This window comes from Ceratotherium simum, chromosome 8 (genome assembly GCF_057802395.1).
Source record: "Ceratotherium simum simum isolate JZ-2026a chromosome 8, ASM5780239v1, whole genome shotgun sequence".
In the NCBI taxonomy this organism is placed as follows: domain Eukaryota; kingdom Metazoa; phylum Chordata; class Mammalia; order Perissodactyla; family Rhinocerotidae; genus Ceratotherium; species Ceratotherium simum.
Window position 1 is genome coordinate 32129922 of NC_141907.1, and position 25744 is coordinate 32155665.

The window sequence follows — 25744 nt, forward strand, 5'->3', positions numbered from 1 at the left end:
TACTCTTCTACTCTGCTTAGAGTCCCTCTCATTTGCCTTTGGAAGGAATTCAAAGCAATCTCCCCATAGGTGTAGAATCTCTAATAATGACTCTCTAATCACCCTTTTGAATCTAGTCTTGCAGAGATAGGTAATATGGGCTGATAGTTACTGGTCTCTTTCTACTATTTTTTAGTAAGCCCCCCATGGCTGTGTCTAATATCTTTTTTTTAAAATATGGTGGTATTTCCTACCTTTGTCAGCTTTGAGGCATTAGCCAAAATTCTAAGATAGCCCGAAAAGTTCTATTCAATAACCAATTACAAATAAATTTGGCTCTGAGTTTCCTTGGCAAGCAGATAAATCCATGTCTTTGGCCTCAACAGCCTATGACTAAAACCTATATTTCCCTTTATTTACATAAATGACTATGCCATGAGTCCTCACTGGTTAATTGCATATTCGTGTAGCAGGGTCCAAAATTTAATAAACCATTACTCAGATGTGAAGAAAAAAAAGCTTCTTTATTTTCCACAACTGATCTAATTTTTTCCCAAGCCCCAAAATTGAACAGGATTACAAAGCTCACCCAGAGGCCAATGAGGAACCTAGGACACTCCAAGGACCATTGCATACAGTTCTGAGATTGACTCTTTCCTTGCTGCCATGAAGTCCCATAAACTCCTGCTCACACAGAATCCATTTGGGAAAGGAGAAAGGAGAGGAAATGTCCTTGAATCCCTGAGTACTTAGTTGCAAGAGACTGAATGAGAAACAGAATGGTTAAACCAAAAGAGACAGAGCTATCTGTAATTGGCAAGTTTGAGCACCACCTCAACCTCCAGCATGGTTCCCCAGCTCAGTTGAAACACAGTTTTCATTAAGTCTTTCCTGAATCCATGGAGATAATGGAGGCACCATCCACACAGTAACTTAAAACCATAATGTCCAACAGAATTCAAGTTGACAGTTTCTTAAGTTAAGTTGGGTTTCCTGAATTTTTTTTAAGTTTTCACATCATTGTTTTCAGTGACTAGTGCTAATTTCATATTAAAAGCAGCTCTAATGTTAGCCCAAAAAAGTCCACGTTTGCTCTTCTCCTTGGGCCATTCCAAATAAGTCCTCTGGGTCATGAGAGCCCTCAGTTTGTGATACTTGCTGGGAATACTGTTCTGCGGAATGGGTTCCAGCAAGATCAGGATTAAGTTATTAGATCCTTCATGAAAAAGATTGTGGTGGGCAAAGTAGAGTTCATAATGGCACCACTCACTCTGGACAAAGTTGGGAGACAAAACAAAGATGGACTTGTAACTTTTCTCAATGCAGTTTATGATATTTTCCACAATGCTCTTGCCAGCAACAAAGTTTCTCTCATGGAGACAAATCCGTATGTCTTCTTTTTCTAGGCAAGGTACCAGTTCATTCTTCACCCAGGCAGAATCATGTTCACTGTATGAAATAAAAGCATGGAACTGGAGAGTTCTTTGGAGTTCTTCTAAGGGTACATTCCTAGCCCTGCGCCGGGTCTGGGTCCACTGACACACCATCCTGAGATACCAGGGCAGATCCAAGTAGATACAGAGGATGGTCACAGTAACAGCCAGCACCAACACAGTGACCACAATGGTGACAATCAGCAGAGCTGTGTTGCAGGATAGTTGGGACACATGAAAGTCCTTTAGTTGGGTTCCCTTATAGCTTTCTGGATAGTCACACTTATAAGAATCAGGCCAACCCTCCACCACATCACTTGATACTTGGCCTATACTTCGGATAAATTCTCTTAGCTCACATGTACATTGGAATGGATTGTTCCCTGCTTTTATTGACCTAATATTCTGGCAGCTCTGGGAGAAATCAGCTGATGGGTTGGAAATTGAATTATAGTCAATGATCAGTACAGAAAGCCTGCTAAAGGTACCACAGCCAGGAAGGTCGGTTAAAGAATTGAAAGCAAGATTGAGTTCTTGCAAAGATTCTAGTTTCATGATTTGTTTAGGAATGCTCCTTATTCTGTTATTGTGAAGATCAAGTACCTTGACCCTGGGAGGTAAACACCTGAAAACAGAGTCAGTCAGTATATTTGAAGACAAATTTAACACCACTATACTCCCAACCCAAGGGCAATTTCCATCATGTCCATCATATTCCAAAGAATTACAGCTAACATCCAGTATTTCCAAAGATGGCATATTCTTAGTCATGAAGCCTATTTTGAAAAGGTCTTTTAATTCATTCTTTTGTAAGATAAGTATCTCCAATCTAACTAAAGTGGAACAGTTTTGAAAAATACTATCTGTGAAAACATTCTGGGTAAAGTTCAAAAACTTAAATGTGCTTGGTGCCTGAGGACAAACCATATGTATAAAAGGTGTATCTGATATGGTTAACATCATAATGTTCATCTCAGAAAACACTGTGTATAATGCTTGCTGTGAAAAAATAAAAACTCGGTTTGTAATATGTTCTATTTTCAATGCTTTCAGTGCCGTTTCAGAATAAGTAAAATCTTCTTCATCAATGCTTTTAACTATTGTTAAATTGTAAATATTGAGATATTCTACAGGTTTGGGCCAAAGGAATTGAAAAACTCTAACCAAGCATTTCCATGTTGTTTCCACATGGTTGAGAGTAAAATTCAGTAGCGTTGGCTCTCTAATGAGTTCCAATAAAAATTTAATGAAAACTTCACAGTTGTCATCATTCAATTTAATATTAGTCAGTTGTAAGCACCCTAAACTATTAACTGATATGTTCACTTGGACAGAGAATAAACTATTTGGGTGAAAAACAAGGTGAAGTGTTTTTGTATTCAGAATTTGAAGACTTTCTGTCCCATTTTCTTTCACATAATAACCTTCTAAATCCAGAAGGATGTAACTTAGATGCAAGTGAGCAATTGGTAGCAGATCTAATTGTTGTAACTTGGTAGCACTTAATCCCAAGAAATCCAGTTGTGTCAAGTTGCCAAATTCCTTACAGATGGGCAGGACTTCAAAGTCATTGAATGAGAGATCTAAATGCTTGAGACTCATGATAGGATGGCAGGAAATCTTCTGCAACTGATTGTGAGATAAATCCAAATATTCTAAATCTTGGTTGAACTTGAAAATACTAAAATCAAGGCACCAGATTCGATTATGGGAAAGTCTCAAGACTTTCAGCCCTGACAGAAAGCTGACGTCAGAGATATGAAGCTCAGATATGTTGTTCTGGGACATATCTAAGACTTTGGTTTCTGGTGGCAGGTCTTTTGGAACACGAGTAAGGCCTATTTTTGACATGTCTACTGCAAATTTACTTTCCTCAGACAACTGGATTATGGTTCCAACTAAGGTCAGGATGTAAACAAAATTAAAGATTCTAATAACAGATTCTTTGTCTTCAGTCATGACGTTGAGGTGGCAATCCCCCAAAGGGTTGTTGCTGTTCTTCAGAGTATCTTGATATGCATCCAAATTCTAGAAATAGGATATACATTAAGATGCATAAAGACTGGATGATTGCTCTCAAACTTCCACTTACTAAACACAAAGTCTCACTGATTTCTTCATTCACTATCAGTCATTTCTGTCCCCATAATTAAATGTGGTATTTTTCCCAGTTATGCAGCTTGCCAGTGCCAAGGAAGGCAAAATACACCTTATTATCAAAGAATTGTGGTTGCGTGTTTTAACCCATCTGGTGGCTCTCTGAGGGATCTACTCAGGGGCTTGCCTTCGTTTCACCCCCCTCAGAACTTTCTCAGGACTGGAACAGCCTCCTGGGCAATGTTTGCTGAAAACCTTTAAAGGTGTTCATACTAGGCACGGCCACCCAGAGCAAGGAATAACAGATGGCACAAGCAGCAGACACACAAAAAAGCCAGAGAAGGAAGAGCTTGGGAAAGAAGATACATGGGAGAAAAAAGTCTTTGGAAAGCTCCATGTATACTAATCTTGAAAGCCACACACATGCCCGGGCTGGATGCATGCTCAGAAAAGACCTGAGAAAATCCTCAACTTTCACCTCTAGCTGACTTTTAGCCACTGTGAAAGCAGAAAGTGAAGGCTAAGGCAGAGTTGTAAACAGCCCAGTAGGCGTTGAAGAAGTGCTTCAACACAGCGCCAATCTGCAAAGATTAGGAGTTTTGTTTTTGTTTTGTTTTATTTTATCTCCAGGTGTTTAAGAAAATCTCCATCTAAGATGATCTCCACTAGCTGATCACTAAACTAATGGAATAGAGAATTCAACAGCCACACAGGGCAAAGAATACAGTTTTTACAAAAATAGTTTAGAAAAGTCACTAAATGAACAAACAACCACACCCCACAACAAGCAGCAACAACAAACCCTGGGAGAGAGAAGAACCTGAGTTACCACACTATAGTATTTCCAGATTTACCATATAATAATATTCCAAATTCCTGCTTTAAACAGAAGAACTAGGAAGCATGCAAAGAAATAAAAATGTATGGCCCATTTATAGGAGAAAAAAATAAAGTAAAAGAACAAAGTTAGAGAATTGACGCTACCCATATTTAAGACTTACTATAAAGCTACAGTAATCAAGATAGTGTGGTTTTGGCCAAAGGATGGACAGATCAATGGACCAGAATAAAGAGCTCAGCAATAGACCCACACAAATATAGTCAACCAATCTTTGACAAAGGAGCAAAGGCAATTCAGTGAAGAAAGGATAGTTTTTTCAACAAATGGTGCAGGAACAACTAGACATCCACATGCAAAAAAAAATGAAGGTCTAGACACAGACCTATGCTTTTCGCAAAAATTAGCTCAAAATGGAACACAGACCTAAATGTAAAATGCCAAACTATAAAACATCTAGGGGATAATACAGGAGAAAATCTAGGTGACCTTAAGTTTGACAATGACTTTTTAGATACAACATCAAAAGCACAACCCATGAAAGAAAAAATCGTTGTTAGAATTCATTAAAATTAAAATTTTCTGCTTTGCAAAAGACACTGTTAAAATAATGAAAAGACAAGCCATAGACTGGGAGAGTATATTTGCAAAACACATATCTGATAAAGGACTTGCATCCAAAATATACAATGAACTCTTAAACTCAACAATAAGAAAACAAACAACACAATTTAAAAATGGGCAAAGGATCTGAACAGATACCTCACCAAAGAAAATATACAAATGGCAGATAAGCATATGAAAAGACACTCAATATCATATGTCATCAGGGAATTGCAAATTAAAACAACAATGAAGGGCCGGCCCAGGGACATAGTGGTTAAGTTCACGCATTCCACTTCAGGGGCCTGGGTTCCCAGCTTTGGATCCTGGGCTCGGACCTACTCACCGCTCATCAAGCCACGCTGAGGTGGCATCCCATCTAGAAGAGCTACAACTCTACAACTATGCTACACAAGTATGTACTGGGGATTTGGAGATAAAAAGGAAGAAAGAGGAATATTGGCAACAGATTTAGCACAGGGCCAATCTTCCTCAAAAAAAAAAAAAATGAGATACCAATACACACCTATTAGAATGGCCAAAATCTTGAAGCAGCATCAAGTGTTGGTGAGGATGTAGAGAAACAGGGATTTTCATTCATTGTTGGTGGGAATGCAAAATGGTGCAGACACTTTGGAGGACAGTCTGACAGTTTCTTACAAAGCTAAACATAGTCTTACTATATGATCCAGCAATCACACTCCTAGGTATTTACCCAAATGAATTGAAAATCTATGCCCACCCAAAAACCTGCATGTAGATGTTTATAGCAGCTTTATTCATAACTGCCAAAAACTGGAAGCAACAAGATGTCTTTCAATAGGTAAAAAGATAAATAAACTGTGGTACATCCGTACAATGGAATACTATTCAGCAATAAAAAGAAATGAGCTATCAAGCCACAAAATGCATATTATTAAGTGAAAGAAGCCTGTTTGGAAAGGCTATCACTATTTGATTCCAACTCTATGACATTCTGGAAAAGGCAAAACTAAAGAGACAAAAAAAAAGAGCAGTGGTCACCAGGGGTTGGGGGAGGGAGGAATGAATAGGCAGAGCACAAAGGATTTTTATGGCAGTGAAACTATTCCATATGATATTGTAATGGTAGATATATGACACTATGCATTTGTCAGAACCCATAGAACTATACAACACTAAGACTGAATCCTAATGTAAAGTACAGACTTTAGTAATAATAATATATCAATATTGTTTCATGAATTATAACAAACGTACCACACTAATGCAAGATGTTATAATAGGAAAAACTGTGTGCAGTGGAGAGGAGGTATGTGGGAACTCTCTGGCTTTTTTTTTTTTTTTAATTTTTCTGTAAATGTAAAACTGCTCTAAAAAATAATATCCATTAATTAAAAAAAGAAGAAGGAGAAGAAGTTAATAGAAATGGTCTCTGAGGAAGCACAGGCGTTGACTTACTAGACAAAGACTTTACATCAACTGTGTTAAAGTTAACTCCATGACTATGATCTTTTTTCACTGGACTCAGAGAATACTTTACTCTCTTTTAAATACCAGTCCTTTTTTCCTCCAAAAAGTGATACTGGTCAGTTTGATAATCTAAAATTGTACAAAAGGGCAAACAAGAAGCTATTCCAGAAACTTCAAGGCATTCTTAAGAGTCTACACGGGTATTCAATTTGGCATTAAACTCCACCATCTGCTGCAACCAGTGACTGCTCATGAGTGAAGCACTGAGAAACCCAGTTCTCTCCCTCTCCATGGACTAGTCTGACGTAGGGTTAACTTTCTAGCTCTTTTTTGAAAACCTGATACATCTAGAATGTCAACTGTGTTACCAGAACACGTCACATACGGTAAAAATGACTCTTGAGTGGTAAATAGCATCCAGGCTGAAAGGACTAGGTATGAACTATAATACCAGGTAGGAAGCTGAGGAAACCTGAAAACTTCCTCTCCTATTTCTTTCTGAGTAAACTGGGACCAAGTGTGGCCTAGTAAGGCTTGTGAGTCTGAAGGCATTTCCATTAAAGTCAATGTCAAAGATGCCCACCATTATTTAACACTGTTCTAGAAGTTCTAGCCATCGTAATTAAGAAAGAAAAAATGAGAGACAGAAATTTGGATAATAATAATGATGATAAAATTATCATTATTTTTGATTATATGGTTGTCAATGTGGAAAATCCAAGAGAAGAAATTGAAAACCTGTTACAAACAGTAAGAAGTACAATAAAGTGGCCAGTACAAAATAAATTACTCTTTGAAAAAGAAATCTAATCATCCAAAAACAGCAGGTTCTCAAATAAATTATGATATCATCATATAATTAAATATTACTATGTGGCCTTTAAAAATAATGAAAATCTAATTCCATGGGCTCGCTATCTATACGTAAGTGACAAAAGCAGTTTATTAAAAAATATACAGCAGTAAATACGTACACATACATGTGAAAAAGTTAGTAAGACACATACCAAGATATTAACAGTAATTATCTCCGCATGGTAAGATTATAAGGGAGTTTTATTCTCCTCTTAGTGGTTACCTATATTTTTCAAATTTTTAACATTTGAAATTAAGTAAAGCACATTTTTTGCTCAGAAAATTTACCCAAGAAATCAATACTCAATAGTATGAATAATGCCCAATCTCACAAAAAATAAAAATCCAAATTAAAACAAAATAAGACATAATATCTAGATGAACCTTATGATCTTAGATTGGATCTCAGTTCAGACAGACCCACGGGAAAAGTTACTTGAATTACAAGGGGAGAGGGATTTTAAGAGGGACCAGGTGTTAGATGCTCTTAAGAAATAAATGTTAATTTTTGATAATGTTATTTGGCTACTTAGGAAAATGTACTTTTTTTAGAGGTACACAATGAAGCATTTAGAGATGGAATGTCAGAATGTCTATAATTTACTTTAAAATATTTAAGCATAAAAAGATAAAGTGGGTCAAATGGGAATTTTTGTTTCTTAAAAGATAAAAAATAAGGTGTGATTATTTTCCCCTACCGAATTGGGAAAATTCAAAAATATAATACCCAGTGTTGGTAGGTGGGATTAAAACAAGAACTCTCACTTACTACTGGCAAGAATGAGAAATTAGTACAACCTTTCTGAAGGGTAAATACAGAAATTTCTTAAAAATATGCTTACCTTTATTTTAGCAATTCCACTTCTAGGAATTTTCTTCTAAAGGAATCATTAGAGATACACATAAAAATATAACTATGGGGATGCTCATAACATGAAAAATTGAAAAAATTTATAACGTCTAATGTAGAAAATGGCTTAATCAATTATGGTACACCCATAATATGGAATAACATGCAGCCTCAAATATTGCACTTTTAGAAGAAAATAATGTCTACAATATAATGTTAAGTGAATAAAAGAACACAAAATTGTATATGCAGTAGGACTCTAATTTTGTAAAACTTGTTAAAACCCAACATATACTCAAAGCCTAGGGGAAAAAAGAATCAAAAGAATATACCAAATGCTAACAGTGATTATCTCTATATCTCTGAATTGTAGATGAATTTAATTTTCTTTCTTATGCTTTTGTATGTTTCCAAGATTTCCAATTTCAAACATCTTGTATAAGTTGAAAAAGTTGTCTTAAAATATAGCTAATGTAAAAATATTTTATATGTAAAGAAACACGCTTCTATTATTTCTATATATATATAGAGAGAGAACTTCTTTCACATGACTCTAGATAATTGACATTCATGAATGAGAACCCACCTAGAGGTCCCTCCATGGTGTCTGTGTTCAGGCGACTGAAAGTTAGCCACCGAGTGGAAAATTTGATCAGCTGCCCTTACAGCATCCTCCCGCCAAAACACAAACATTCCTCTGGGGGCATTTATACCCTCAAGCCGTTCCTAGTGTATACACTTAACAAACAAGCTGGGAGCTTTTACGTTTAAGAAAAAAAAAAGAGAGGAAAAAAGGGAGATGAGAGGTGAAGATCAGACAGTTCACAATTTTTTTAAAGGAAGGAAGTAGAGATAAAAACATAAAACTTTTTTTTCTTTGATGCATCAAATAAAAAGAGGAAGGAAAAAAGACAGATGGAAGAAGCTCTATTTCAAGAAAAAAAACAATGGTGGATAGGATCTACGAAAACTAAAACCACACGAAAGAAAAGATCAGAAAAAAATTAAATGAGGTAACTGTGATTCCATAATCAAGTCAACAAATATGCCAGAGAAACACTGTTTTGTTTGTCAAAGTTTAGGTGAGAAACCTAGAGGAAGGCAAGTTCTAAAACAGTCCCTGCCACTTCCTCCATTTAATAAATGTTTATTCAGAGTGTAACATGTGCCAGCACTCCGCGAAGCATTAGTTGCTGGGATTATAAATATGAATAGCACTGACATATCCCTGCTTTCAAAATGCTTATAAATTAGTGACAGACACAAATAAACAACGATAAAACCACGTGACAGGGGAGATCAAACACTCATCCCTGCTATAAAAATGCATACCATGTGATAGGTGCCATATCAGTGGCATAAACTACCATAAATGTTACTGAAAACAAGGAACTAGAGAAAGGAGAAAAGAGAAAAATGCAGTAGACGAAAACAGAAGAAATAAATAATGCCGGTTAGTTTTTTTCCTTAACTATGATTACAAGTGCTAGTTATTTTTATATCTTTTCCAGATAGCCATATTTTTATCTTTCTTGTATAATTAAAAGGACATTCGCAATATTAAAAAAAAAAAACCTTGAAATCATTTTGCGAAAGTTTCAAGGAAACGTTACCTATTTCCTATATAATCGTTAGCATTTTCTTGCTTATTTAAAGTAATTATGCCATAATTCGAAAAAGCCACAAAAACCTTCTTACTTACCAAGATTTCTTTCTCAGAGGTAGAGAAAGTAACTTCTACAGGCACGGAAAAACAAGTGGGTGACAAAATGCAAATCCGTAGTTTAAATTTAAGTAAAGCAAAACCATGGAAACAGTTTTGTGCCATCTGTTGGTCCTTACTGGAATTACTCCTACACGTGAATTTTCTTTCCAAGGTTACACGCAAGGCACAAAGGGTTTTTCCGGCTACAAACCAAAACAGTCATCAAATTTTAAATTCATATAAGCAAGCAGCTTATGACAATTTCAATGTGAAGAAAAATATTTTTCTGAAGTAATATTTATCTGCAAGAGTTTGCAGCCTGAATGTTAAACTCAGAGTGGAAAGTTAAGAACTTTGCCTGTTTTCTATTATCACCATATTTAACATTTTCAAAATAATTGTAACTACACTATCAAGCAGTTTCAGAGCATTATTTTACCTGGATGAGATACTTTAAAATAAAAAAGTTTTCGTTCAAGATTTTTTTTTTTTTGGTGAGGAAGATTAGCCCTGAGCTAACGTCCATTACCAATCCTCCTCTTTTTGCTGACGAAGATTGGCCCTGGGCTATCATCCATGCCCATCTTCCTCCACTTTATATGTGAGACGCCTGCCATAGCATGGCTTGATAAGCAGTACGTAGGTCCGTGCCCAGGATCCAAACCTGCAAACCCCAGGTTTCGGAAGCTGAGCGCGAAAACTTAACTGCTATGCCACCAGGCCGGCCGCCAAGATTTGTTTTTTAAAAAATAAACTTTCAAGGACAGTTTAGTAGTTGATACATATATAGCCACATCTGGGGGAAATTGCATCCTGTTTCCCCACATTCTGACCATTTGGTATTATTAGATATTTTAATTTTTAATTCTAGATCCTAGAATAATAAATAACACTGAGATCCTCCAGGACTAGTTGAAAAATCAACTTTCTAAAGGTCATTTAGGATAATTTTAGAACGACATCAAAAAGGATTGATACAAAGAGAAGGTGTTTGGTTAACCAGATATGTCAGGCAGCCAGGATACCTAGCCCCAAGACTCTCCACTTAACTGAGGTTCTGTAAAGAACCGAACATACAAGTTAAATAATCATTCTATAATTAATCTCACTGACTGGCATTTCCTCATTGTTACAAAAAACAAGTTAAGACCCTACAGTTTGACCCACAACAAAGCTGGATAATTGGGTAAGAATCACTTCTGCTTTCAGGAGGAAGGGAAAGTCCAGCTTCTTACTATTAGTTCTTATTCATCAAATATAAGAGGAAGTCTTCTCAGGACTGGGAGGGTCAGCAAGGAGTGGATGGGTCTCTGCTGGACCAGCAAAAGGAGACAGAGAGCAGTGGGTATCTGTGTATCTGTGACACTGGGACACCAGAACTGTGAAACAGGCAGAGGAGAAAGGGACCAGCTGTAGTTCTGAGAGAATTTCAAGCAACATTGGACTAAAGTCTTTAAGAAAATACACACCCACACATATCAGTGCAGATTTTGTCACGTAACACAGTGACTTTTAACAAACGCTTCTCAGGGCATTGCATAATAACGCTGGTTTTTAGGAACAAGGAGTCTATTCTTTTTGAGGCTGTTATAATTCCGGGGAATGTCTTTAAGAAGATGACAAAACTCACAAAAATCAGGTAATGTGGAAGACAGCATGGTAGTGGAACAAACAAACAGTACTGGGCTGAACTCCTCACAATGCCTCCCTCTAGCTGTGTGGCTTTGGGCAAGTTGCTTAACCTCACAGAGACGACTTATTCATCCATAAAATGGGAGTGAGTACTTGTGACTTGTAGGGAAGATAAGAACATAAAGTGGCTGGAATACTGATTGACACAGAAGAGAAGTCCTTATAGTAAGGAGCTTTGGAATTCTACGCAAGCCTTCTGTTCTCCCATGCTGAGTCGGAAGGACTTCCGGATATACTATTGAGTAAAGAAAAGTAAGATGTAGAACAGTACAGAGAGTGTGACATCATTTGCATAAAATCTGGTCTGGCAGACGTTTATATAGGTTATCTTCTTGCCAGGTGTTGTTCTGAGTACTTTACAAGTATTATCTCACTTAACCCTCATAAAGGTGCTATAAGCACTATCATTATCTCCACTTACAGGGGGGAAGAGCAGTTAAGTATCTGTCCAAGGTTGCACTGCTGGTCAATGGTGGGGCTGGAGTTGGAACCCAGATGCAACCTATCCTCTGCATCTGTGTGCTTTAGCATCACCCCATGGGGCCTTATAAGACACCATCTGTCCTATGAGACACACAGAGAGGAGAGAGACAGAGAGAGAGGAGCAGGCCATGTGAAAACAGAGGCAGAGATTGGAGTCTTGCAGCCACAAGCCAAGGAATGCCTGGATCCACCAGAAGCTGGTGGCCCTGCCAACATCTTGATTTTGGACTTCTGGCCTCTAGAATTCTGAGAGAATAAATTTCTGTTGTTTTAAGCCACCCAACTTGTGGGAATTTGTTATGGCAGCCACAGAAAACTAGCACAAGGGTCTACATACAGAGGCTGATCAATGCATAGAAAGCTTTTTCTCCGAGAGGATACGTAAGAAACCATTACCTTTGAGCAGAAGAACCAAGGGAGAGACATATTTTTATTCATCATTTTATGCTCTTTTGTCCTGTTTGAAGTTTTAAAATATGTGCATGCTACTGTTTTATGCATTTTTACTTTATAAAAATAAAGTAGTATCAGGGTGGGATAAGTAAAATAACATAGTCGAAGGACAGTGAATATACCATCTCAATATGGACAGAGGGCAACTGCCTTTCTCTTTCCTTGGAAAATCAGTAGATATATATTAATGTCTACCAACAGCTTTGAAACAAATCATAGGAAAACTATCAATATCATAGAATACACAAACCACAAGAAGTAAAATTGATAACTTAGATATTAAATACTGATATTAAAACTGAAATCTTCTGCTGAATTAAAAAAAGACAAGCCACAGTCTGGGAGAAAATATTTGTAACACACATAACCATAAAAGGATTAATATCCAAAATATATAAAGAATTCCTACAAATCGATAAGAAAATGACTAACAAACCCAATGGGGAGATTAGCGAAGAATATAAACAGATGGATAACAGGAAAGGCAATGGAAATAAGTCAAACATATGATAAGGAATACATCCTCATTAGAATATGAGAAAATACAAATTAAAACAACCAGGAGACACCACTGTACACTCCTGAGGTGGACAAAAATTAAAACAATTAATAATATTAAATGTTGGTTCAAATATGAGGGAACACTCTCATACATGTCCAGGGATTCTTAGTTAAATGGTCTGGGATGGGGCCAGGCATCAGTATTATTTTAAAAGCCCATCAGGAGATTCCATTCCAGGCCGGTGAAGATCAGGGCACTCTGAGACCTAAACTCTTTCCTGAACACATCGCCCTCTAGTGGTCCCTGTTTTCTCAACTGCACCCCTCACATCTTAGAGTCTGGAGGTGATATAAAGTGTCTGACTCTCACTGCTACTTCCAGATCACTGTTTCTCCCTCCAACCCTTGAAACCTACTCCTCCTGGTTGCAGTCATCCACAGAACCAATCACTACCTCATTCATTGAGTATTTTAGCATCGCTTACTGTCTAAGTCCAACACCACTCCTGTTATAATTCCAGTGATTTCAATAGCTATGTAGAGATTCTTTCATTCCCCTGGCTTCTTACTTCTTTGATATTCTCTCTTCTAATGATCTTGTCCTGCAACCTACCTCAGCTGTGCATTCCCTTATTATACCCTAGATATTATTATTCCCAATGGCTGTACCCTCTCCATAATCTCCATTGCCAGCATCCCACCTTACAGCTACCACCTCCAATCCTTTCCCTCTAATCTCAACAATTCCCCAGCCCCACTGGATTAGACTGAAAGATCATGATCCATCCTTTTAATCAGCCCTCTGCATTCACCCTCAGCTACCCTACTCCTCTCTCCTCAACCCAGCTTAAATCCAGCTCACTACTGGGCTATACTGAGCCTGAGCAGTTGAATGTAGCTGGAGAAATACACATCCATGCTGACTGTCTCATGTGAAATTCATGACTGGGTCCCAACCTCAAGAGGGAGCAGCAATCCTACCATACTTCCTACTCCCCTGCCCTAGCCCATTCACTCTCTCCTGTCTTACACCTCCTCCTCTCTCTTACACTTCCAACACCTCCTTCCCTTCCTCTCTCTCGGCTGATGATGCTTCGTTTTTCATGAAGAAAATTAATGCAACCAGAAGAGTATTTCCACATCCTCCCTGCAAAACTCTACTAGCTTACTTACACCTGTTCTACTTTACTTTCCTCTGTCTCCTGAATGAACTCTCTGTGTCAAGAGCCAATTCCTCCCCAGTGGCACTGAATCCCATTCCTGTTTGACTACTCCAGGAAATCACTCTTACAATTATCTTCTCTCTACTGCGTCATCATTTTTCTGCTCTAATGTATGATTCCAATTAGCATAAATGCTACAATTTCTCTCATTTAAAAAAAAATCACTTCCTTTTAACCGACAATCTCTTCTTCTTTTACACCAGAACTCCTTGAAAGAGTTGTTTTACTCACCGTCTCCAGTATTCTTCTCCCATTCTCTCAAACCCACTCCAATCAGGTTTCCTTCCCCACCACTCCAGAGAAATAGCTCTTGTCAAGGTCACCAATGATGTCCACATTGCCAAATCCAAGGGTCAATTCTCAATTTGCATCTGAACTATCAGCAACATTTAACACAGTTAAAAGATTTTGAAAAGTGTTCTTACTTGGCTTCTGGACCCCCATTCTCCCCTCCTCCACTCTCACTCCCACACACCTCCCTCCAATTTTCCTGCTGAATCATTAGCATTCCTTCCCAGTCTCCTTCTGGGTTCCTTATCTCTCTAACATGGAACACCCAAGACTCAGTCTTGGATTCTTCTCTTCTCCAACTCTATACACCCCCGTCCTGGTCCATGGCTTCAAAAACTATTTATTTGTTGATGACTCCCCAGCTGCTACCTCCTGCCTAGACTTCTCCCTTGAATTCCAGACTCCAACTGCCTGCTAAACATTTGCTAAGTTGTTCCTGTTGAAAACCAAGTGCTTGAATTCTCACTACCTCAAACCCCAACACTGCCCCTTTTGCAGCCCTGATCTCAGTAGATGATACTTCTATTCTTGCAGTCATTCAAGTCAAAATCCTTGCAGTAATTTATAACTTCTTTCTTTTGCTCAAACTCCACATCCAATCCATAAGCAAATTTTGTTGAGTTTTTCTTTGAAATATATCCATAAGCGAACACCTCTCACGCCCTCCACCACTCCCACGGTGGCCAAACTATTATTCTCTCTCACATGGATAACTGCAATGGGCTCCTAACTGGTCTATCTGCCTCCGCCTTTCCCTCCACCCATCCACCCACCCCAACCCCATCCCAACCCAATTAGAACCAGACACTAGAATCATGGCACACTGCCACTTAAAAGCTGTAAGTATTCTCTTCTCGCTCAAAGTATAAGCTAAACCCCTACTGTGGTGTGCAAGGCACTGCCTAGTCTGCCCCATCTCTCAGTCTCCACTACTTCTCTGGCCTCATCTCCGTCCACTCTGCCCTATCCTCCCTCTGCTCCAGCCACACTGGCCACCTTACCATTCTGTGAGTGCACCAAGCATGCTCCCACATTGCTCTCGCAGTTCCCTTTGCCTGAAAATGTCCCCAGGTATCACCATTGTTTACTCCCTTACTTCTTTAAAATCTACACTGAAATGTCACTTTATCGGCAGTGGTTGCCCCCACCCATCATTCTCTAGACCCTATAGACTCTATATCCTGCTTTATTCCACCACCTGATATATTATCTAGTTACTCTATCTCCATTTCAATAGCACGTAAGTTCTTTGAGGGCAGGACTTTGCTTTGCTCCTTATTGTATTCCCAGCACCTAGAGCAGTTCTAGGTACATAGCAGATACTCAAAAAAGTTTGTTCAGTGAATGACTGACTACAGGATAATTTCACAATATCTAGCGAAGGTGAACTGGCTACTCCACTTCTAGCCTGATACAAGAAAACATACAAAGATGGCCTTTGCAGCACTATATGTAATATAGTATATAGCACTACATGTACTAATATGTGAGTGAAACATGAAACGCGCTAAACGTCCATTGCTTGTGGAACGAATAAATTGTGGCGTATTTATACAACGGAACCCTATAAAGACTTTGAATTGAATGTACTAGAGCTACATTTATGAATGTGAATGATTCTCAAATATATAATGTTGAGTAAACAAGTGTATAGGATGTTATTTACAAAATTTTAAAACATTGAAAAATAATTTTATATAATGTTTATGGGTGAGGACATGTGTAATAAAGTATGGAAATATGGGTGGGAAGGATACACACCAACCTCAGGACAATGGTTACTGCTGGGGAAGGTGAAGAATGGAGGGATAGGGTTTCAAACATATCTGTAACATTTTTTTTTTCTTTTAAAAGAAGGTTCTAAAATAAATATGGCAAAAAAAAATTTGTTAAATCTATATATTGTCATAGTATTCTTTACTTTTTTTCTTATACAAACAGGTATTTGTCATATTATTCTCTGCTTTTCTATATGTTTTAAATACTCCAGAATTCTTTAAATGAATAACAAATTTTTAAGTTGCAAAAAAATAAAAGTTTTGAACTAAAACCTGGTGGGCTTGGAAGCAGCAACATTTGAGTAAAAGGGCATAATTTGCAGTTGGCAACAAAACTTGTTGCTAGGGTTGCTTGGTTGATATTCTTTTATTGGAAAGGTGTGGTTTGGGTCAAAGGAGAAAAGGAAACCAGCCCTTTAAAAGGGAATCCCGATTGGCCTGTCGCCATTCAGCACAGCAGAGACGGGCAGGTGTAGCAAAGGTGCTTGCTCTCCCTAGGCAAGGGCAGAAGTCACAGGCGTGGCCTTTGTGTCTATGGTACACCAAAACACACCTGTCACACCTGGAACACAGTTTGCCAACACAACTGCAAAACTCAGAAAGAATCACTGTTTTTAAAATTATATTTTCCCTAACTTTTATATAAAATATATATACATACATACATATTTATAAGAATGGGTTTATACTATACACACACTTTTGTAAGCTTACCCCGCCTTCGACTTAATATTCAGCTAAGACCTGCCTTCCTTCCATGTCAACAAATCGGATGTACAGTTATGATATTTAATGGCTACAGCATATCCTACTGTTTGAGGTTACTATAGTTTACTTCATCTATCCCTAATTGTGGGACTGATTATTTCCAGGTTTTCCCTAGCGTAAATAACCACCATAAACATCCTTTACATACACACATATTTGTACATACATATTTGCACTTTTGTCTGTTTACTTAAGACAAAGTCGCAAATGTGGAATTCTTGGGCCAAAGCTAATGCTTTTGAATTTTGATCCACATTTCCAAACTGGCCTTCTATAAAGTGTTTTTGGTTGGTTGGTTGATTAATACACTCCCACAAACAGGGTAAGGGAAAGCTTACCCTGTTTAACGCCCAATCAGGGGACCGCAAACTCTTGCTGAACTTGAGTGACCTCTTCCCGGTGAAATTGTCTGCGGGGTTTTCCGGGAGCTTTTAAAGGAAGAAAACGGATCCGGAGAACCCCGAGACTTGCCCGGGGCCGGGTGGGCGCCCCTCTGCTTCTCCCCGCGGGCACAGAGCTGGAAAAGCAAAGTTTCCCAGGGAAGGTCGGAAGCGCAGCCCGGACCCTCCCCTCCTGGGGGAGGGGGAGCGGGGGCGCCACAGCTGCGATCGGGGGCAGGGGCAGGGCGCACGCGGGGCGGGGCCCCCAGGCCTCTCCACCCCCTTGTCCCCCTCCGGCCCGCCCTCCGGCCGCGTCCCCGCCGGCCCTGCCGACGTGGCGGGGCGGGACCCGCGGGCGCTCCTGCGCGCACTCGGCCGCCTGAGCGGTAAGAGCCCCGGGCACCCTCTCCCCATCCCCTTCCCCGGGCGAGGGGTGAATGCGGGCACAGCCGCAGCGGGGCGGTGGGGAGACCCTGCCGTCGCTCCTTGTCCTGGCCCCCGAATCCTGCCCGCTGCGTTAGTGAGAAGTCATCGGCAGGGACTTGGCACCGGGCGCGGGACCCGGGAGGACCGGGCTTCGGGGTGAAGGTCCGGGGAGGCGCGCGCGCGGCGCGGCCGAGGGCCCTGCGTGGGTGCGGGCGTGTGAGTGTGTGTGTGTGAGTGTGTGTCGCTCCGGGTCCACGCTCATGCACACACCCACACGCCCGCACTCTGGGTCTGCCCCCTCGGCCGGCGTGAACCCCCGCGGAGCCTGCCTTGTCTTCCCGAAGTATCCAGTCCCGGCCCCAAGCAAGTCTGAAAGTTTCCCCAATGTCTCTGGTCCCGGGCAGAGAGGCAGAGGGCACAGAGGGAGCAGGTCCCCGTAAGGCAAAGGCCTCCATCCCGAGATTCGCCTGCCCTTGGCTTTGGAAAACTGAGCTCAGGCCTTGACCTCCCACCCAAGCTCATCATCCCGCCCCCCTGCAGATCCAAGCCCTGCCTGCTCTTCCAAGCCAGCCAACGCCCTAAGCTGGCACCACCTCGATGTGCAGCCTCGGGTTGAGTCCTCCTCCCCACCCCAGCCTCCCAGACACCTCCCTACCCCACCCCCGAATCCTCTCATCTTCTCCCCTGCAAGCTGGTGAGTATTTCCAGCCCTCTCAGATTAGGCTCCTGAACTTCACTGCCCTTTCCTAGAGCAGGAAGACATCTCTGTGTGGGCTGTAAGGACGATGTCTGTGCCCTACTGATCCCATCAGTTCCCATCCTAAACATCTTGAGGGATACAAGCAGGTGGCTTTTAAAATCAATGTCTCTCGAACTTCAGAAGCCCTCAGCCAGCCTGAGGTAACAGAATGAGACAGGCTTTCTCCTCAGAGTCCTCTTTCTGCTCTATTTGTGCTTGTGGCCTCTTTCCTACCTCACGCATGTTCATTCCACACTCTCTCCTTCCTTTCCTCCATCAAAACCTGAGCTCAGGAAAGAATCTGATGAACTCCTTACATTGTAGGCTTTAAGCAAAGGAATGAGACTTTCAGGGTGGAATTTGAGGCACAAGGAAGCCAGAACAGAAGAATTTGAGGGTAGGAGGGGGCCTTCTTGACTCTCAGGGATTCAGTTGGTATAAGTAGCCATTTATTTATAAGACAAGGCTTACATCAAACATTATTTCTCTTTAATCAGTCTTAGACAATATATTTCAATTCAGTACATAAGTGAGGATCTGAAACCAAGCTAGGTGCTTGTTGGTCACAGTCCTGGAGGAGAGAATGACATAGAAATACATACTCCTTATAAATGCCATAGGAGTCCATGCAAAGTATCGCAAAAAACCTGGAAGAGGGAGCAATTAATTCTTTGGAAGGAGTGGGACACATTAAGGAAAATTTCAGAGTAAAAAGTGACCTTGGATTTTGGGAAACAAATAGGAGTTTGCCAGGCAGTTGGAGGCAGGGCAGCCTGGACAAGGAGCTGGGAATGTTGATGAGCTGTGAAGGCCATGATGGCAAGTCTGGTGAGGCAGGAGTGTAGGGTGTGTTGAGGATTACAGGAGGTGGGTAGAGAGATTGGAGCTGGATTATGAGGGGCCACAGATGCCATGCAAAGGTGTTTAAACCTAATGGGTTTTAAACAAGGGAGCACATAGGTCCCATATATGTTTCAGAACAATATCTGGCAGACATGTAGAGTGGAGGAAGAGAGAGTGGGGCCTGGGCGTGTACTTGTCAAGCTCTGTAGGAACTCTTGCAACCTGATTAAGAACCTCTCACCCAGAGTTTTTGTTCCTGGTCCTTCACAGACCAGCACTTTTTAAAATTGGGGGTAGTGATTTCACACAGGGTGTTGTGTTACCAAATTCTTATTTTGCCAACTGAGGCCATTTAAAAAAAAATCTATCCACCGCACCACTATTTCATAAAATGAAAGACATTTTAATACCAAGAAAAGCATGAAGGCTAACTTTGCAAGATGAAGGCAGTCCACTACATTTAATAAATTTAGATTGATGAAAAACTCGCTATCTTGTCCTCATTTTTCTCTGTCATCATGGACCAGTCCCAGTCAGTCTGGTGTTTGAGAACAAAGTATCCAGATCGTTTTGTCCAGCCTTACTCTACAGAGGAGGAAGTGAGGAAGCCCGACAGGAAGGAGTGAGTTGTACACCCACAGAGAGAGGTGGGACCAGAGCAAGGCTCTTTCTGCCTCAGAATTCATCCCTCCCATCCCTCACTATTCCTCATGCGGTCTCTTGGCCTGGCCACACAGACATCCATCCTGAATATCTAGAATTCATTCCTGATGCTGGGCATATGCACTTTCTCTTATCCCATCATGCCTGAATAACCATGTCAAAGCCACGTTCAAGGTTCTCTCTTGCACAAGGTCAGTCTAGTTCAGGTACATCTTTCCCTTATTTGATGTGCTGTTTTGCATCATCATTTAAACATTTGGTGTTAGCTGAAATAGTTTCCTGGACCTTCACTGACCAGGAAAAAAATGAAAACAGAATATTCATTTTCTGAAGGATAGTAACCATGGCTTCGTTTTAAACTTATTTTTGGAGCTATGATGTTGCTGCTCCAATACCTAGCATAGTTCTGAGAGCGTTTTAGGTGATGAATGTATTTACTTATGAAAAACTAACTTATTCTCAGCCCACAAAGGCTTCTTTATGTGCCAATCTTCCTCTCCTTGGAGTTTACTGAAGAAGCCTCCTTGTTTCTGTGGGTTGAGTCTCCCTAGCATCAAAGCCACAGGACATGGCTGCAGTGATCAACATCCCAAACCATAAATCAGGAGAGGTTTATAAGTCTGGTGGCCTGTGGGGCATCCAGGCAGAGATGGGGACTGTCCCAGGAAACACAGCACATCACAGCTGGAGTCCTGGTGGACTCCAGCAGTCACTGCTCAGAAACAGCTGTGTGTTTAGAACACACAATTTCTAATGGCTTCAGACAAAAGGGCACAGTCTTACATATGATTACATCTCTCCTGTCATAATAACATCTAGGGTAGATTATCTAGGTCTACCAGAACAAACAAGCAAACGATTTTTTTTTTTTTTTTGCTTTTGGTTTTGGTTTAGGAAAAATGTAGACCTGTAACAGAAGGAAGTAAATATAGATTAGAGGTATGTACAATTAAAAGTTCAAGTAGGGCTGAACATTATGGTGACCATTTTTATTATTTAAACAGATGTAAAAATATAGTCTTTCTGAAATTTATAAGTTATCCATAAATATTTCTTAATGGTATCAGTTAAATACCTTACAGCTGACTTTTTGGGTATTACTGAAAGAATGGATCCATGTTGCTGGTTGAATGCAGAGCCGCTGCAGAGAAGAGAGGTTTCGTTTCAGCAATTTTTCTACAATTGAGGTGAACTGATCTAAGGCAGTTTGGCCATCAGAAATCGGTGAGGGCTGTAGGCTTCCTCCCATGCAACCTCCCTACCAAAAGCAATATTATTATGAATCCAAGCTCTCGAATGGTGTTCTGTCATACACGCACATGTATATTAGCGACTGGGCTTGGTTATACAGCTTGTTCTTGTAAGCTTGATGAAGTCCTAGCACTCTGTTTTTTTAGGCCTCTGGTGAGGACTGGTCTAGAGGCAGGACTCAGCTAACTTTCTAATCAGGCTTTGGTGTTCTCCCACATCAGCTAGAAGAACTAAAAAAACTCTACTGCCAAGGGCAATAAGCTACTGGACTCAATATAATCTTTTGCCTTGCTAATAGAAGGGCAGAAAGCATCTGTACATTATTTCTTGCCAGTTGACATATTTTAAGCACCATTTATGCATTTCATCAGCAAAAAATGATTTCTAATATCCCTTATGCTTATTAGCACACCCTGGAGTACCTTCAGAGAAGGTAATAGTTGAACCCCCTCAAGAGGCAAACACTCAGTTATAGACTTTGAAATGCTAACTAAAGATCTCTGGAGAGTATATTCCCGAATAGGGTAACTCAGATGTTAACCAATCACTCCCAGGGTATAAATTACAACTAATGCACACATATGTCACATGGTATATGCTGAAATATCTTAGCATTATGAACACTATCGCAACACATTTAGGGCAAAGCATACCCAACACAGTGTCTGTAATGCTTTTTACTTGCCCACAAATGTTCATCATAGCTGGTTTATTCATGTTTCTGCTTATAGAAAAGTGAAATAGTTTGGAGCTTCGTAATAATCCAGATTAATAATAAGGATTTTCAAACTATCTTACAAAGAAATTAAAATATCAGACAGTGTCTATGACCAGCTATCGATGAACAGAAAATGGGAATAAAAGTGATGTCCGAGCATCATTTATTCATGGGCCCATTCTCCTTAGGGTCATGGCCCTAGGACCCAGGCGAGGATAAGATAAATTAGGACAGAGAACTCTTTAGGCCATGGCAATCGAGCAAGGTCCTAGGCCACGAGTCAGGAGACGTTTTCTGTAAAGAGCCAGATAGTAAATATTTTAGGCTTTGCAACTTTGCCGGCCATATGGTCTCTGTCACAACTACTCGACTCTGCTGTAGTAGTGCTAGAGAAGCTGCAGACAGTACATAAACAAATGAGTGTGTCTGTGTTCCAATAAAATTTTATTTACCAAAACAGATGGAGGACAAGATTTAGCCAGCAGGCTATAGTTTGCCAACCCCCGTCCTAGACCAATCCTGACTCAAGGTTTTCACAAAGATTTTATAATCTTCCAAATGACAATAGCTTTTCAAATACCCTCCCTCAATTCCACCCCCCTCCCAGGAACCACAGTAACTACCTCTTTTCTGTACAGTGACCTTGTGTCATTCTTTACTACTTCAACTAGGCTTTGACCATACTCATTGACAGACCATCTCCAACCTTGAATATCCTAAACTTCCAGCTAAAGGGAAGTATGCATCTGTTGCCTTTCTCATCTGTAGACTTGTTTGCAGGAGTTCTATCACTGAATTCAAGGATTTTTGTTTAAAAAGAGACATTCTAACTCAGTTAACTGGGAGGTGAAGGAACAAAATAAAGATGATGCGGGTCATTTGGAAACACTTGCCGTGAGATAGTTCCTGAGCAGTAAATGAGGTAAAGGCATTTTCTACTTGCTTTCGTTTCCAATTACATTTTAATTTTAAATCTCTACACTAATATTAATGTAACTCAACAAACATATTTGTTGAGCTTCCCACCATGTTCAAGAAACCATGTTAAGTGCTATATAAAATATGAGAACAACAAAAGAAAGGTCCTTGTCTTCATAGAATTTACAATATAAAAGGAAACACTCAAGCAACTCTAATCAAAGAGGATTGTGACTGTCCAAGGTGAGATAGACACAAAGCACTCTGGAAATTCAGAGGAAGAAAAATTATATCCAATTGGGAGGAACAAAAAAATGGCGAAAGTGGTTATTTTAACTGGGCCTTAAATGTGTAGAAAACAACATATGGAGCCAACAGCCACCTGAGAGTCTTTCGAATGTCAGGCATTATCCACATACTTACATTGTCTCGTTTAAGGATTTGGAAGGGCATAGTGGGACATAAGCCTGGTGAGATCAGAGCACAGAGGTCCTTGGATGCCAGCTGAAGCATGTGGCCTCATCTCAGTAGTAGGTGGGAAACCCCGAGGATGTCTGAGCAGGAGAGTGATGTACTTAGAGCAGTGAGATGAAGGATGGGGAAGGATGGGATAGTGAAAAGGAGAGCAACAGTAGAGGGGTGAACCCAATATTGAAATCATCAACATGAACCATAGTGAGGACCTGATCTAGGGGGGTGGCAGGAAGAACAGAAGTAAAAGAAAGGACATGGATTCTGAATAAAGAGCCTCTAGGATTTGGGTGCTGGTTGAATCTAAGAGAAGAGGCAGGTGGCGTTGCAGATAGTGTTCTATCGTGGTTCAGTCTCAAAGTTAGACATGAGTTCAAATCTGCCACTTACTAAAAGTGTGACCTCTAAGCCTCAGTTGCCTCGTCTGTAAAATGGAGCTCATAATATCTAACTCACAGGAGGTAATACATTTAAAGAGCCTGGATTGAATAGGCACTCAATAAATGGCAGATATTAATATTATATATTCTTGAGAGAGTGAAGGTTTAGTTAATGACAGCTCTGAGGTTTATGCCTGGGTTATTGGGGAAATCTAGGTGCCATTAAAAGAAACACCAAAGTCAAGAGGAAGATCTAGTATTAACAGTAAGACTTTTGGACAAGATAAGACTTTTGGACTTTTGGACTTTCGTTTCCTTTTGGTCAAGAAGAGATGTCTAGCTGGCCGTAGAACTACTTATCTGGATGTAGAACTTTTTTTGTAACAGTGTTACTGAGATATAAATCACATAACAAAATGCACATACTACAAAATTTACTCTTTTAAAATGTGCAGTTCAGGGGTTTTTAATATATTCACAGCACTTTACAGCCATTACTAGTCTCTAATTTTAGAACATTTTCATCACCCACCAAAGAAATCCATACCCATTAGCAGTCACTACTCTTTCCCCCTCCCTTTGGCCCCTGGAAACCACTAATTTGCTTTCTGTCTTTATGGACTGGAGGTAGATATTCGAGAATCACAACATGAAATTGGTGGAGAAAGGAATGTGATTCACCAAGGGAGAGAATGTAGCAAGAGAAAAGCAAATAGCCAGGCAACCTTGAGGAATGGCTGTTTGACTGGACAAGAGGATTGGCATGTGGCACATGAGTTCTAAGCCTGTACCACCATGTGGCCAGTATGTTAAGTGGCTTCTCACATACCGTGGTTTTAGCACCAACCCAAGATTTGACCAGTTGGTAAACCCTGAGGGCAACAGAAATGCCCACAGATTTCACTGAGACTTGGCTTCTTGTGTAGTGAGAACACTGTGTCTTCATTTTAGTCTAAGAAAATTATCCTCTTGAACTAGCCTTCTAAATCTGTGCTATCCAGTAAAATAGCCCCTAGCCACACGTGCCTATGTAAAATTTAAATTTAAATTACCTAAAGTTAAATAAAATTAAAATTTTAGTTCCTCAGTTGCACTAGCCACATTTCGTGTGCTCAATAGACACATGTGGCTATTGGCTACCACACTGGACAGTGCAGATATAGAACATTTTTGTCATCACAGAAAGCTCTATTGAATGACACTGTTCTACATGATATCAGTAACTTGCAAGCTTGGTAGAGTTTTCTGCTTTGTAGGTTATTTCATAATGGCTACATTCCTCATTTAGCTTAATACCTCATTTCTTTCCTTTCCATTTCATCCTGTGTTTCCCTGTCTAAACTATTGTCCAAACAAAGCCCAGGTCTTCACCAGCTGGTACCTGACAAAGCACGCTTATGTATATGTATGTCTCTTTCTCAATGTGAATCACTGACGACATTGCAAAGCTAAATGTCAAGTAATTTTTGATAAGCTCTCAGGTATTTTCTACAGTTATTCTCAATATTGCTACAAATATAACCGATAAAGTCATATTAAATAAATAATTTCACAGATAGAGGAAATGCTCTTAGTTCCCATATGCATATCCTTGAATACCATGTAAGAGACCCTCTAAAGATAACATTGTAGGTTTGTATTAGTTTCCTATTGCTGCTGTAACAAATTACAACAAACTTAGTGGCTTATAACAACACAAATTTATTCTCTTACAGTTCTGGTGGTCAGAAGTCCAAAATCAGTTTCATTTTGGCTAAAGTCAAGCTGTTGGTAGGTGATTCCTTCTGGAGTCTCTGAGGGGAGAATGGTTTCCTTGACTTTTTCAGCTTCTAGTGGCCACCCATATTCCTTTTCTGGTGGCCCCCTCCTTCATCTTCAGAGTATATCACTCCAATATCTACCTCTGTCGTCACATCACCGTTTCCTCTTTGTAGTCAAATCTCCTTCCGCCTCT

General features: G+C 40.0%; 3 protein-coding genes across 10 annotated transcripts in view; 1 reads left to right on the top strand and 2 right to left on the bottom strand.

The window, feature by feature from the left end:
• The window catches only part of TLR1 (toll like receptor 1), a 44341-nt gene extending 34460 nt beyond the window's left edge, over positions 1-9881 (bottom strand). Inside the window, exon 1 of the mRNA XM_004418976.3 lies at positions 9810-9881. The gene's annotated coding sequence lies outside the window, so the exon portion shown is untranslated. The remainder of the gene's footprint in view (positions 1-9809) is intronic.
• On the bottom strand, positions 485-17578 carry TLR6 (toll like receptor 6). Of its 3 annotated transcripts, none has more exons than XM_087434185.1 (2): positions 17340-17578; positions 485-3440 (listed from the first exon to the last, which is right to left on the bottom strand). In XM_087434185.1, exon 2 carries the CDS (start codon positions 3369-3371, stop codon positions 984-986), a length of 2388 nt encoding a protein of 795 aa, XP_087290311.1. In that variant the 5' UTR covers positions 3372-3440; positions 17340-17578; the 3' UTR covers positions 485-983. The 3 variants fall into 3 exon arrangements, with proteins under 3 accessions (XP_087290311.1, XP_004419035.2, XP_087290312.1); XM_004418978.3 differs by lacking the exon at positions 17340-17578 and adding an exon at positions 9810-9989; XM_087434186.1 differs by lacking the exon at positions 17340-17578 and adding an exon at positions 8100-9548.
• Positions 17579-17662: 84 nt separating this feature from the next.
• Positions 17663-25744, top strand: part of FAM114A1 (family with sequence similarity 114 member A1) — a 69802-nt gene continuing 61720 nt past the window's right edge. The window contains exon 1 of one of the 6 annotated variants that reach the window (XM_014786756.2): positions 17663-17767. Coding sequence is in view for 4 of the 6 variants with exons in the window: in XM_087434189.1 (XP_087290315.1) it covers positions 18405-18501 (97 nt within the window). In the remaining 2 variants the exon portion in view is untranslated. Of the gene's footprint in view, positions 17768-18045; positions 18502-25535; positions 25561-25744 lie in introns of those variants that run through there. The other 5 variants (XM_087434189.1, XM_087434191.1, XM_087434188.1 and 2 more) reach the window with 5 other exon arrangements.